We start from the raw sequence: 12,435 nt of genomic DNA, 5'->3' as shown, positions 1-12,435 counted from the left end.
AATTATTAGTGGTTTTTCTGCAAAGAAAAAAATTTATTTTATTCATAATGGTTCTTCATGTGTACGCCTAAGTTGTAAGTGCTTTTTGAAATCCATTTTTAATTTTTATAATTAATGCATGAAATATGATTGTAAAAGAAGCTATATAGTTAAAATAACAATTTGATTTTTTTTTTAAAGTAAAACATTTATAAGGTTGTAAGCATTTATATATACTTTCGACCCAATTATTGTTTCTTTTTTAGCTTAACTTTTTATTTTACTTCTTTGACTTAATTGACCTAAATCACCAAACATTAATAATAGTGATGGCTACACCTCGAACTTGAATATATGGATCCAAATGCAATAGAGTTAGAATCTACTTTCACAAATCGAATAATTTTTTATCAAAAAAATTGACAATCAATTTGGGGTAACTTGCCAAGTAACATTTCATTGTATTTGTGTTTTCTTTTTTTAATGAAATGTTATAAATTTTTAGAAAATAAAAAGAACAAACAAACGTGGCCTAAGATGACTTTTTTTTACTAGATGAGTGAAGTTGGCATTATATTTATGAAAGAATATTAAAATTAAGGAACCAAGTATTTGAAAATTGCAATTTTTAGGACCTTTTTTAGTGGGATGATAAATTGTCACTGTGCATAGATAGTTTTTTTTTTAGTCAATTTGAGGCAGCTAAACACAGATGACAAATCCATGTATGAATAAAATATTTGTGGTTCTTTTCAAATAAGTATAAAGTTTTTATTTATTTATTTTATACATATTTTGGTACATGTGTTTAATCTGATACATATAATTTTTTTTTTTTGAAAAAAGTGCAATAAAAAATGTTAAATAATATTTTATAATGATTACTATTGATAAACATTTACCCACAAAGTAAAAATGCATTCATTTTTTAAAGATTTAAATTGAGACTGTTTTCAGTTATTTTGGAATAAATTGAGTAACAAATTTGGAACGAAAACGTATCCTTTATTACACAATTAACAATCGTGTGATCCAAAAACAAAATTCTTGTGTTAGTTTTTGGTTGTTAAAACTAAAATATATATTTTTGATAGCATGACAATCCCTTATTCATACATTTATTAGGCAACAACCTTCACTAAATCAACTTGTAATAACTACATATACCTTTTAAATGTAATTCCATTTGTAACAATGGTACATATAACAATAAATTCTCACTTTAATTACATGCAGAAGATGAGATGCATACTTCATACCCTAGTGACATTAATCATGCAAATTATTGAGCTATATAAAAACAAATTCCCAATTTAATTCACATTAGACTACCTATACTTAAGACTTTAGATTTATGATAATTGAATAACAATAAATGCAAAAAAGAAAAGAAAACATTATACTTTTTTTAATTTTTTTTTTGGATTTATCTATGATTGTCTATGTATCTTGAAAAAAAAAAAAATTATACTTTTTTTAATTTTTTTTGGGTTTATCTATGATTGTCTATGTATCTTTGTAAGCTATATAGAAGTAGAAGAAACATTTTACTTGTGTTTAAGCTACCTTTTAGTGTTTTGCACGTGTTCCATGTTTGAGCATAAGTAAATTTGTAGTCATTTGAGCGGTTCAAATATGGTTTATGGTGTAGTTTATTGTACATATCATGCTTATGTCTTTCGACAATTCACAATGTTACTCAATTTGTAGTCATTTCATGCTATGTCTTTCGACAATTCACAATGTTCATGAAATTGTTTTTTTTTTTTAATTCTCTATTGATATTATATGCATTTAAAATAACATAAAATATTACTCACCAGTCACCTCTATCTAGTATGGAACCCTTATACTTAATTTAAGATATAACTTAATAAGAAATAAATAAATATTTGAAGAAAAATGTACTACGAAATCTTCCGAGTTCCGAATAACCAAAAGATACTTAATGATAACAAAAACTATTTTGAATTATGATAATATAAATATTTATCCAGAAAAAAAAACACCTCAAATGACTCTTAAAAACAAAGAAAATCAGTGATCTAATAGCCAAAGAAAACTGTACTAAACATTCTTCCTAATAATAAAAAACAGCTAATAATAACAAACAAATATTTTGAGTGGTTTAAGTTGCAAGACTTATACAAGCATAACAATTTGACTACTTAATTGCATGCCTAACAATTTTAGTATGTTTTTTTACTTTATTATATATATATATATATATATATATATATATATATATATATATATATATATATATATATATATATATATAGCTAGGTTAACGTGTTTCTTACATTTATTGTGTGCTATAATGCACCAATAAAAATTTAGTAAAATTAAATAATTATTTAATTAAATAAATATAAATATTAAATGATTTTTATGATTGTATGTATATTAAATGATATTCATAGTTATAATTATCTTGTCGTGGAAACTAATTAAATTCGTCATTAATGTCAGTAATAACATTCTTTCAGAATGAATTCGCATCTATATTTTTATGTATGGGTTCGTGTTTTGTTTCAGGACTCACTCACTTAAAATACAATAAAGTTGCATTGAATATGAAGAACGAGAGTGTATTCTACTAGAATACACTCTTATTCTGCTAGAATGCAATCTTATTTTTCTAGATACGAATTTATTCTGAAATAATATTATTGTTGACATTAATGATAAATTTAATTAGTTTCCATAAAAAAAAGAATTATATGTATGGATATCATTTAATATACATATAATTATGAAATTCATTTAATATCTATCTTTATGTGATTAAATAATAATTAAATTTTACTAAATTCTTATTGGTGCATTCTAACACAGAATAGATGTGAGAAACATTTGAACCTACCTCTCTCTCTCTCTCTCTCTCTTTCTATATATATATATATATATATATATATATATATATATATATATATATATAATTGTTGCAATATATCCACGGAAAGAATCACAATTGTATATCTAGGTTTGAGAGAATCGGGTTTCACTACTGGTTGTCAATGAAGCAAGGTTTGGGTTTATAAATCTCTACGATATTATTTTGATCTATCATATTCTTCATTTTGTCATCGTCAAATAATTATCTAAACAATAACTAATATATGTGAAATATCTCATTGGTGGTAGTAGCATCTATTGCGCGACAAAACTATCTTGTAGTTGGAAACTGAAAGTTGGTACCTGAGAGTATATCTTTTATTTGTATATGAGTGTTCGGTAAGAGTAGCTGAAAGTTTTTTAAAACATACTATAAAATTACATAAAAAGACATTCTTGTAAAATTTAAAATAAGAACATAATACTGAAAAAATGGTAACTAAGTCAATTTGTAAAAATATAAAAGAACTTTTGGGAAGTGATTCGTACACAAATTTTTTTCTCCATACACAACAATTTGTGCATTAAAGTATTGCATTGTACAACTTCATAAAACATAAATTGTTGTGTACGAATCACTTCTCTTTTGTTAAACGCTATTTTAAATAGTTTTTAGATTTGAAGCTTTTTGTTTAATCAAAAACTAAGAGCTAACTAGTAGCTCCTGGTTTTTCTTAATAACTAAAAGCTAGAAGTTCCCAAATCTTGTATACCGAACACGCCTTTACTCTATTAAAATATGATATAGATTCAAAGCAGTTGCATAAACAAATTCAAAGTAGATACCACTGTGTAACAATTGAGAAATGCATGTTGATTAAGTTGGGGAAATAAACATGCCCAAAAAATGTGACCATCTTCACGTATGATCAAGCGTTGCTTCCTTCAAATAGATATTTATCATAATTATACATTATGACATTATTAAAGACTATATTACCAAATAAAAACGCAAGATTTTCAAAAGTTGCACTATATAAAGAGGAGGGAATCGTAGCGGGTTGGAGTGAACGGGTTTGACCAGGGAGGAGAGGGATGGGCTGAAGGAGAGCAAGAGAGAAAGAGGGGGATTTGAAAAAAAAACAAATAAAATTGGCCTTTTCTATAAAATACCATAATTATCAAAGGGATCTAAAAAAAGATATATATGCACTCTGAAAAGATCTAACATGTAGCAGATATGTTCCAGTTCCAAATGCAAGTATAGTTTTCTGGAACTAGTGCCCTATCTCTCAAACCACTTTTTTGACAATTAAATTATTATTATAATTATTATTATTATTATTAACTTTTAGTTATACACAATGAAAATCTTATGTCCATCCATCCATACCTTATCATCATTTAATCCAACATCCTCAAATGCCAAAAAAAAACAATAAACAACACTTCTTCTCCCTACAAAAATAACATTTTAAATCAAACATGGTACCATTTATATAATCAGATAGATTGTACCAATTAAAATGTTGTAATATATGAAATGAAAGTAAGATGGTATAATAAACATGTCAATGAAAGTAAATTGTTAACTTCCCAAATCTAGGTCTTTCCAACTGACGAAGTATGGTTGCTACTCTTCATTTTTTTCTCCTCGGACAAGAGTTTCCAGTAACAACTTCATACTTCAAGGTCTTTTTCCCATATATCAGGATGGGTTTCATATACTCATAGGAAGATGACAAAGATAATATAAGCCTCAATGTTTTATCCTCATCTCAACCTTTACTCCAGTAGCCTCCAGTTCTGACACGAAGGGTATGAAATTATTCCTTGAGATACAATGATTCAAGATGCCTTTGCCTTGATACAAATCACTTAAGTTTCTCCCAAAGAACCTTTATCATTGATATCTCACACACATTTGCAAGAACATTCTTTGCTAGGGACAAACAAATCACACTTGCAACTCTTAAATCCAAATCTTTACATTCTTCATCGCTGACTTTATTGGTTTTGCTTGATTCACCACTGGAAACAAGGACTAGTTTCCCCTTCAATGCCTTATGTAACCCAGACTGAATCAACACACCCTTGACTTGAACTTGACACAAACCAAAGTTGATTCTTCCATCATATTTCTTTACATCGAACCTCATTGGACTGTATTTTGACATTGTATCCGTATCCCCAAAAGTATTGTATACTATAAAAATATGCACCAAACCTGTAAGCATTACACCCTTCAAAGGATTCCCATGAAGAGAAGTGTTACACAATGGACACACTTAAGTACCAATCCTTTCCTAGCCAGAACTTTTCCCAGTCGTTATATATATCGTACACAAAACAGATAACTGAATCCTCGTTTCTGATGTGGATTATCAAACCAAGCTGCAACCACATATCATAAGACGAACCTTCAAAGTACCGAGACACTTGCCAATACAACCATTTAATATTCATTTTTGGTTGTGGAAGACCAGACAAAGTTGCAACTACAGAGCATAATACTTTTTACCTAGTAGTTTCAGTGAAACTTTCTTGTCACACAAACTCGAGTGGTTGCTATCCACTTTAACCATCATATCTATATAATGTAATATCTGTTTTATAAGCTCTATTATGCTTGTTAAAAGGAAAATTTTGACCATAAAAGTATTTTGGTCTTTCTTATAAATGTTAAGAAAATTTAACATCTTGCCTTGTGAAGGGTGTTGATAAAAGTTGTGGTATTTGAAACCGACTAGAATGGAGTTTAAACCATTAAAAGTTGTATTAGTGGTTAAGAGGGTAAAAATAAAAGATTTGCTAACTGTTGAAGAGTTGCTATGAATACGTGACGCATACCAATTGACGTAAGACGATAAAGTACGTTGCCATTACCAAAGTTGGTAACCTACTATATTAGAGTTGAATGAGAACACGACGCGTCCCGAAAGTATGATGCTATGGTTAGAAGAGAACATGACACAATTAAAACGAACGTGACGCGTACGAGAGATGTACACGACACATAGAGATCGTCTTTTATCGGTATTGTGTGTGTTTAGATATGTTATAATTGTCCTGATGTGAGAGAAATGTTTTTAAAGAGAAAAGTGTTTTGGAAAGGGGATATTTCGAGATTTTTTTTAGAGTTACATAAATTATGATCATTGTTGTATGTTGGGTTATGAGCAAAACAACATTCCTATGGTGTTCATGCAAACCCTAATGCTTGGATCTAGTTTTTCTAATTGTACATGCAAAATTGTCCAAGACTTACAAACCCTAATCTAGCATACAATAAAACAAAATTAACATCTAATAAACAAGTTAGAAAGTTACCTTTGATTGTAGCTAGAAGATCTTGAGCTTTTGAGAACCTTAGCACCTCAAATGTTGTGCCTCTAATAGATCACAAGCACCAAAGCAAATTGGAGAATCTTGGAGAGAGAGGGGAATGTAATTTCGTCTCTTGGAACTCTTCTTAGGGTTGTGGTAGCCGAAAACTGATGCCTAGAGGCTCCTTATATAGGTGAGGAATTAGGGTTTCAGTCAACTACTTATCTGGTTGCTTAGACTCTAAGCACCCCATAAGAATCTTCCAGAATACCTCCTTGGACGAAATCTTATGGGCTATCCATAAGGATTTCGTCCACTCCCTATCTTTAGGGTTTCCTCAGCCCACTTTGCAATTATCCAATAATTACAATATCAGTCCCCCAAGTTTAATTAATATCTTTTGATCACAAAATTAATTCTAAATTAATTCTTGACCAATATTAATTAAAGAAATATGATTTCTCTTTTAATATATTATTCATATAATATATTAATAAACCATAATAACCTATTTCTCCATTATTCATCCAGTCAAGTTGCTCTGGTGAAGGCAATCCAAAAGGACCATGCTACAACCGGGTCAAGTACATACCAAATATAGTTATGAGCTTAGATACCTAATCAAACATTGTATTCATTCTAACACTCACTAATTTTACCCTTATAGTTTATGTTATAATTTTTACTTTTTTTATTAAAGTTTTATGCTAATAACTTCTAAAAACCATCATCTTCGTCTTTATTATTCATTTTATGGATACCGGGAGTATAATGAAATACACCTTAGATCATCTCCAACCCACTCCCATTTTCCATTTTTCCCCCATTTTTTCCTCAATTCTTCTCCAACCATCCTCCATTTATTCCCCTATTTTGGGGAATATGAATAGTATTACTCCAAATACGGTGTTATACTATTCATTTCTCCCAAAATTTGGATGAACTTTGCGTTGTTGGTTTTAGTCCATCTGTTTATAAATGTGTTATAAATATAATCTTATTTTTTTAATATTATTGTAATGAAAAAAAAATTTAGATTATATATTTGTTAAAACCAAATTAGTAGAAGGGTTGTGTTTGACAATCTATGTAAGTTGGAAGAATGAAATATACTAGGAATATACTTTTTGGGATAACAAATGGGGAAAAAAATGGATTGAGGTTGGAGATGAAACACTATTTACCCTATTTTTTACTTCATTTTTGGGGAAAAAAATGAAAGTGGTTGAAGATGGTCTTATACTCCACATTTTGATATTCCTAAGATTTAAAATAATTTAAAGTATAAACTTAACATTTGCTTACTTTCTTTTTCCAAATAATTGAATTAAAAACCTTTTTTTTTCCTCCCATATTTGCCACGATCTAAAATACAAATATTTTCTAAATAATTTCAAGACAAAACTGCAAAAATGGTCCATGTGGTATGCATTTTTTTCAGAGGTTTGGTCCAAACCTCGACTTTTTTGGATTGACGATTCTTTTGAGTTACTTTGTTTGTGGTTTTGGTTCCTCGTAAAATTAAAAAGGCAAAAATACCCTTCTGATACATTTTCTATATTTTTTCCTATTTAATATAAAGTTTTATTAATAAAAATTATGGGACCCACCTCTTTCTCACTCTCTTTCTCTCTCTTTTTTTTTCTCTCTCTCTCTTTCTCTTAAAAAATCCATAAAACCTCCTTTACCCTCCTCCCATTTTCTCCACCTTTAACCACCATTACTCCACCATAGCATCACCACTGCCACCACCTCCTCCCCCACCGGAAACCACCATCCCCACCCCACTGTTTTTGCCGGAGCTCTTTCCTCCACCACCTGCAACCTCTTCCTGCACTACCGAGAAACACCACCACCAAGGTTGGTGTTGCTATTGTGTAACCACCAAGAACCACCGTGGTTCTCCCTTTTATGTCACTGACCGGAGAAGGCTACCAGGCACCACCGATTACCACCTCCCCCTCGTTATTCTACACTGTTTTTTCACTTCACCGGAGAAGAGGACCACCACAGCCGACGGTGGCAGTCCCTCCGCCTCCATCCTGTCGTAACCCACCACCACCAAACGCCATCGTCGTTGCTGCTTCCTCTTGGCCCCTCACCGAGCATCCGCCAATAGAAACGAAGCAGCAAGGTCGCCCACAACTACCAAGTGCATCCACCCATAGCCGTCGCTTCCCTTCCACCGTCGCTGCAGTCCGCCACCGTCGCCTACTACCGCTGGTAATCCATCGCCACCCCTTTCTTGTATTCTCCATCGTCGGTATGCCCAGTCGAGACCAAGAGACCTACGGTGGGTCTCGATTTTTTTTTGAATCCCAGACCTGCGACCCACCATTCCTCCGAGTTTCAATTTGGGGTTAAGAATGTGATTCAAAGAGGTGGAAAGATGGATGGTGGCAGCGGTGTTTCTTGGTGGCCGGAAAACAGCTCCACCTCCGGTGGGTGTTCTTGATTGTAAATGAAGAAGAAGGCAGGGAGGGGAGAAGTTGGTCTGGTGGGTGTGTGTGTATGTGTGTGTGTGAAAAAGAGAGAGAGAGAGAGACTATCTTTATTTAATATATAAAAATACTTATAAAAAAAGAAAATGGAAAATATATCTAATAAGAGCAATTTAGTCATTTCAATTTTTCGAGGGACCAAATCTACGTACAAACATGGCCAAAAAACCACAAAGCCAAAAAGGTTGGGATTTGGACAAAAACCCCAAAAAATACATACCAGGACATTTTTGCAATTTTGTCAAATTTCAATCTTCAATACCTAAATTAAAAATTAAGAACAATTAGTATTCCCTTTTGACATAGAGAGCCAACAAAATATCATCGAAACACAACAAAGAGTCGGATTCGGACCAGTAGCAGCAGCCCACAATTGACCCAAGGGGCGGGGTGCCACCGATAATTTATTTATTTTATTTTTTTACAAATCGCCGACTTTATAAAATTCATTTCCAATATATTCTTTACTCTCTCATTCTTCTCTTTTGGTCCTTCTCCACCCTTTCACCAAACCTAACGTTTCGATCTCTCCATCGGCCAAAAACCACCCATGGCTTTGGCTCGCCGGAGTTCCAATCTCCTCAAGCCTCTCTCCACCGCCTCATCCTCCTCTTTCCTCCACCGCCGCCCTTTCTCCACCGATGACTCCACCACCATCACCATCGAAACTAGTGTCCCCTTCACCGGCCACAACTGCGAACCTCCGTCCAGATCCATCGATACTACTCCTAAGGAACTCATGACTTTCTTCACCGATATGGCACTTATGCGCCGTATGGAGATCGCCGCCGACTCTCTCTACAAATCCAAGTTGATCCGAGGGTTTTGCCATCTGTACGATGGACAAGAAGCTGTGAGTATAGGGATGGAGGCTGCGATTACGAAGAAGGATTGTATAATCACCGCCTATCGTGACCATTGTATCTTCCTAGGGCGTGGTGGGACGCTACTTGAGAGTTTTGCTGAGCTTATGGGTCGTCAAGGGGGTTGTTCAAGGGGGAAAGGAGGTTCGATGCATTTTTATAAGAAAGATGCTTGTTTCTTCGGAGGACATGGGATCGTTGGAGCTCAAGTTCCGTTAGGATGTGGATTGGCGTTTGCTCAGAAGTATAGGAAGGAAGATCATGTCACTTTTACCATGTATGGTGATGGTGCTGCTAACCAAGGACAGCTTTTTGAAGCTCTTAACATGGCTGCTCTTTGGGACCTACCTGCCATTTTGGTATGCGAGAATAATCACTGTAAGTACTTTATTTTCTCCTTAAATTCCATGATTGATTCTGTTTCTGCTTCTTTATTGGGAACTATCAATAGACTTGGTGACTTTTTTGCTCTTATTCAGTCCACTCATAAACATCATCTAGAGACATAAGAACTGATCCTCATTGTGTGACTAGTTATGTATAGTTTAGGAATTCATACATGTGGATGTGTACTTACTGTAAGATCTATAAATTGAACGAGTTTGTTGGTTTGGACAAGTGTTCAATTATTGGGCATTGAGCACTAATTGCCATTTGAGGGTTCTTGTAAGCTGGATCTGTGTGGCAGATTTTCATTTCTATACTTATATCTTGGTAATATCACAATATATAGCTGTAGTAAACCAACATTACACAGATTACAAACTTGCACATTGTATGCAATTGAGATTTCATGGATTGGTGTGCAGATGGTATGGGTACAGCTGAATGGAGAGCTGCAAAGAGTCCTGCTTATTACAAGCGTGGGGATTATGTTCCTGGATTGAAGGTCAGTTTAGTCTTTTTGTTGTTACGAGCTACAAACATTATAATAGCTTATACTTGTATCATCAATCCACCATCTTTAGTTCTTTACAATGAAAGCCACAATCTTCTGTTTTGTTAATGATCAAGATTCATATCTTTCTTTATGCAGGTAGATGGAATGGATGCCTTTGCAGTGAAACAAGCTTGCAAATTTGCAAAAGAACACGCCTTAAAGAACGGACCCATTGTGAGTAGTCAAAATTCCTTTTTAATTTTCATGTCAGATTGTATTATTAATATTATCAAGAACTAAAAACTTTTATAATCTTGATTTTTTTTTTTTTGTTTCAGATTCTTGAAATGGACACTTACAGGTACCATGGTCACTCTATGTCTGACCCTGGTAGCACCTACCGTACCCGTGATGAAATTAGCGGTGTCAGACAGGTTTGTTAAATTTTAATTCATTTTTTTATTATTTTATCTCTTAAATAATCATTTCATAAAAAAAAACATTTGTTACTGATTTTATCTCATTTAGGAACGTGATCCTATCGAAAGAATAAGGAAGTTGATCCTGGCTCATGATATAGCTAATGAAAAAGAACTGAAGGTGATAGTTTATTTATACTTGGATTCATAAATTAAATCTTTATATTTTCTTGTGGGCCCCATTTCAATTTTTTTTCTTTTGGATATTTTTTTTCCAGGATATAGAGAAGCTAGCTAGAAAAGAAGTTGATGAAGCCATTGCCAAGGCAAAGGTATCATTCTTTTTCATTTTGGCTCTTAAATAATGACAAAATAATAAACATTTCTTGAAGTATATATAACTTTACTCATTTTACAATTATCTTTTTAAATTACAGGAAAGCCCAATGCCAGATGAGACTGAACTTTTCACCAATGTTTACCGTAAAGGATATGGGGTTGAGGTATTTTATTTATTTATTTAAATTTGGAGATTTTAGTTAATTAATTTGTTTTTTTTTTTTAATTTAACTTTTTTGATCATGTGTTGCAGTCTTTTGGAGCAGACAGGAAAGAGTTAAGAGCTACACTCCCTTGATTTCATAATGAAATCATTATAATCAAAAAAATATTCTGGTTTAATCCAACTCATCTCTTCAATACCAAAACAAAAATAAGAACACAGAGAGATGGAGTGAATAACAAATTTATTGCTGTTTTTTTATTTTATTTCGTGTGTTGTGTTGTGTTGTGTTGATGGCAAAAAAAACAGAAAAAGTTTTGACATGATTCTTTTGGGCCTTGTTTCATATACCTTTGACATGAAAAACACAATAGTTTTTGTGAAGGCTGTTGAACATGAAGCTATATCTGTTATGATATATTTTTGCAGGTTGCCTGCAAATTTATTTGGCATTTTTGTTTTTTTGCAATTTGGGGTTTGTTGTTTGTGTGAATTACTAAGTATTTAATATGCTATGCTATTATGGGTTTTATTAGAATGCTATGATTGAACAAGTGAAATCATCATGCATAAGTACAAACTTTGAATTAGGTTGCTTAACATCTTGGGAAAAGTTTAATTATCATTGTCAATAATACCTACCATCTATTGGAAGTAAAGTTTTACCTAAGATGAAATATTTCACCATGAGTATTCATATTTTGAAAAAAGTTTATAATTGTATCGTTGTTAATATTGTTTAATAATATTGTTTAATACGTATGACACTAAATAATCATCCATCTTATTGTGTAAATCTCGGGTTTTTTTCAACTTCATTGTTGAAAATTCATGTTATGATGTTGCAATGAACAAAAAATCATTACAAATTTTGATAGAAATCTCATTGGATATATTATTTCTGTTTGTTTTTAATTCTATTTAAGTTATTAAACCATGTCAATATATTACATTTACAATATTATTTTGAATATTTGCTCCAAGTGTTCTAAAGTTATACTTATGGGACTCATTATTTCGATGGTAGGAACAAAATCAATCCTCTCAGCTCATTGTCACATCAATCTTTTTTTTTCTTGTTTTTTTTTCTCATCTTTTTCTAACCCACGACATATGAAAATAGTTT

At 32.2% G+C, this 12,435-nt stretch overlaps 1 protein-coding gene across 1 annotated transcript; it reads left to right on the top strand.

Moving 5' to 3' along the window:
• Positions 1–9,107: 9,107 nt before the first annotated feature.
• On the top strand, positions 9,108–11,632 carry LOC145166319 (pyruvate dehydrogenase E1 component subunit alpha, mitochondrial-like). The gene is made up of 8 exons (XM_079085268.1): positions 9,108–9,886; positions 10,318–10,397; positions 10,545–10,622; positions 10,727–10,822; positions 10,917–10,988; positions 11,086–11,139; positions 11,245–11,310; positions 11,400–11,632. Exons 1-8 carry the CDS (start codon positions 9,196–9,198, stop codon positions 11,442–11,444), a joined length of 1,182 nt encoding a protein of 393 aa, XP_078941394.1. The 5' UTR covers positions 9,108–9,195; the 3' UTR covers positions 11,445–11,632.
• Positions 11,633–12,435: the final 803 nt, after the last annotated feature.

The sequence above is a fragment of the Lactuca virosa genome, chromosome 3 (genome assembly GCF_052849685.1).
Source record: "Lactuca virosa cultivar CGN04683 chromosome 3, Lactuca_virosa_CGN04683_v6, whole genome shotgun sequence".
NCBI lineage: Eukaryota > Viridiplantae > Streptophyta > Magnoliopsida > Asterales > Asteraceae > Lactuca > Lactuca virosa.
Note: the sequence above shows the minus strand (reverse complement) of the source record. Positions and strands in the feature narration are given on the sequence as shown.

Bases quoted from the DNA above. Each gene is read 5' to 3' on its own strand.
- LOC145166319 (XM_079085268.1), top strand. From the start codon at position 9,196: ATGGCTTTGGCTCGCCGGAGTTCCAATCTCCTCAAGCCTCTCTCCACC. The intron at 10,398-10,544 runs GTCAGTTTAGTC...TTCTTTATGCAG, and splicing joins ATTATGTTCCTGGATTGAAG to GTAGATGGAATGGATGCCTT. The intron at 11,311-11,399 runs GTATTTTATTTA...CATGTGTTGCAG, and splicing joins GTAAAGGATATGGGGTTGAG to TCTTTTGGAGCAGACAGGAA.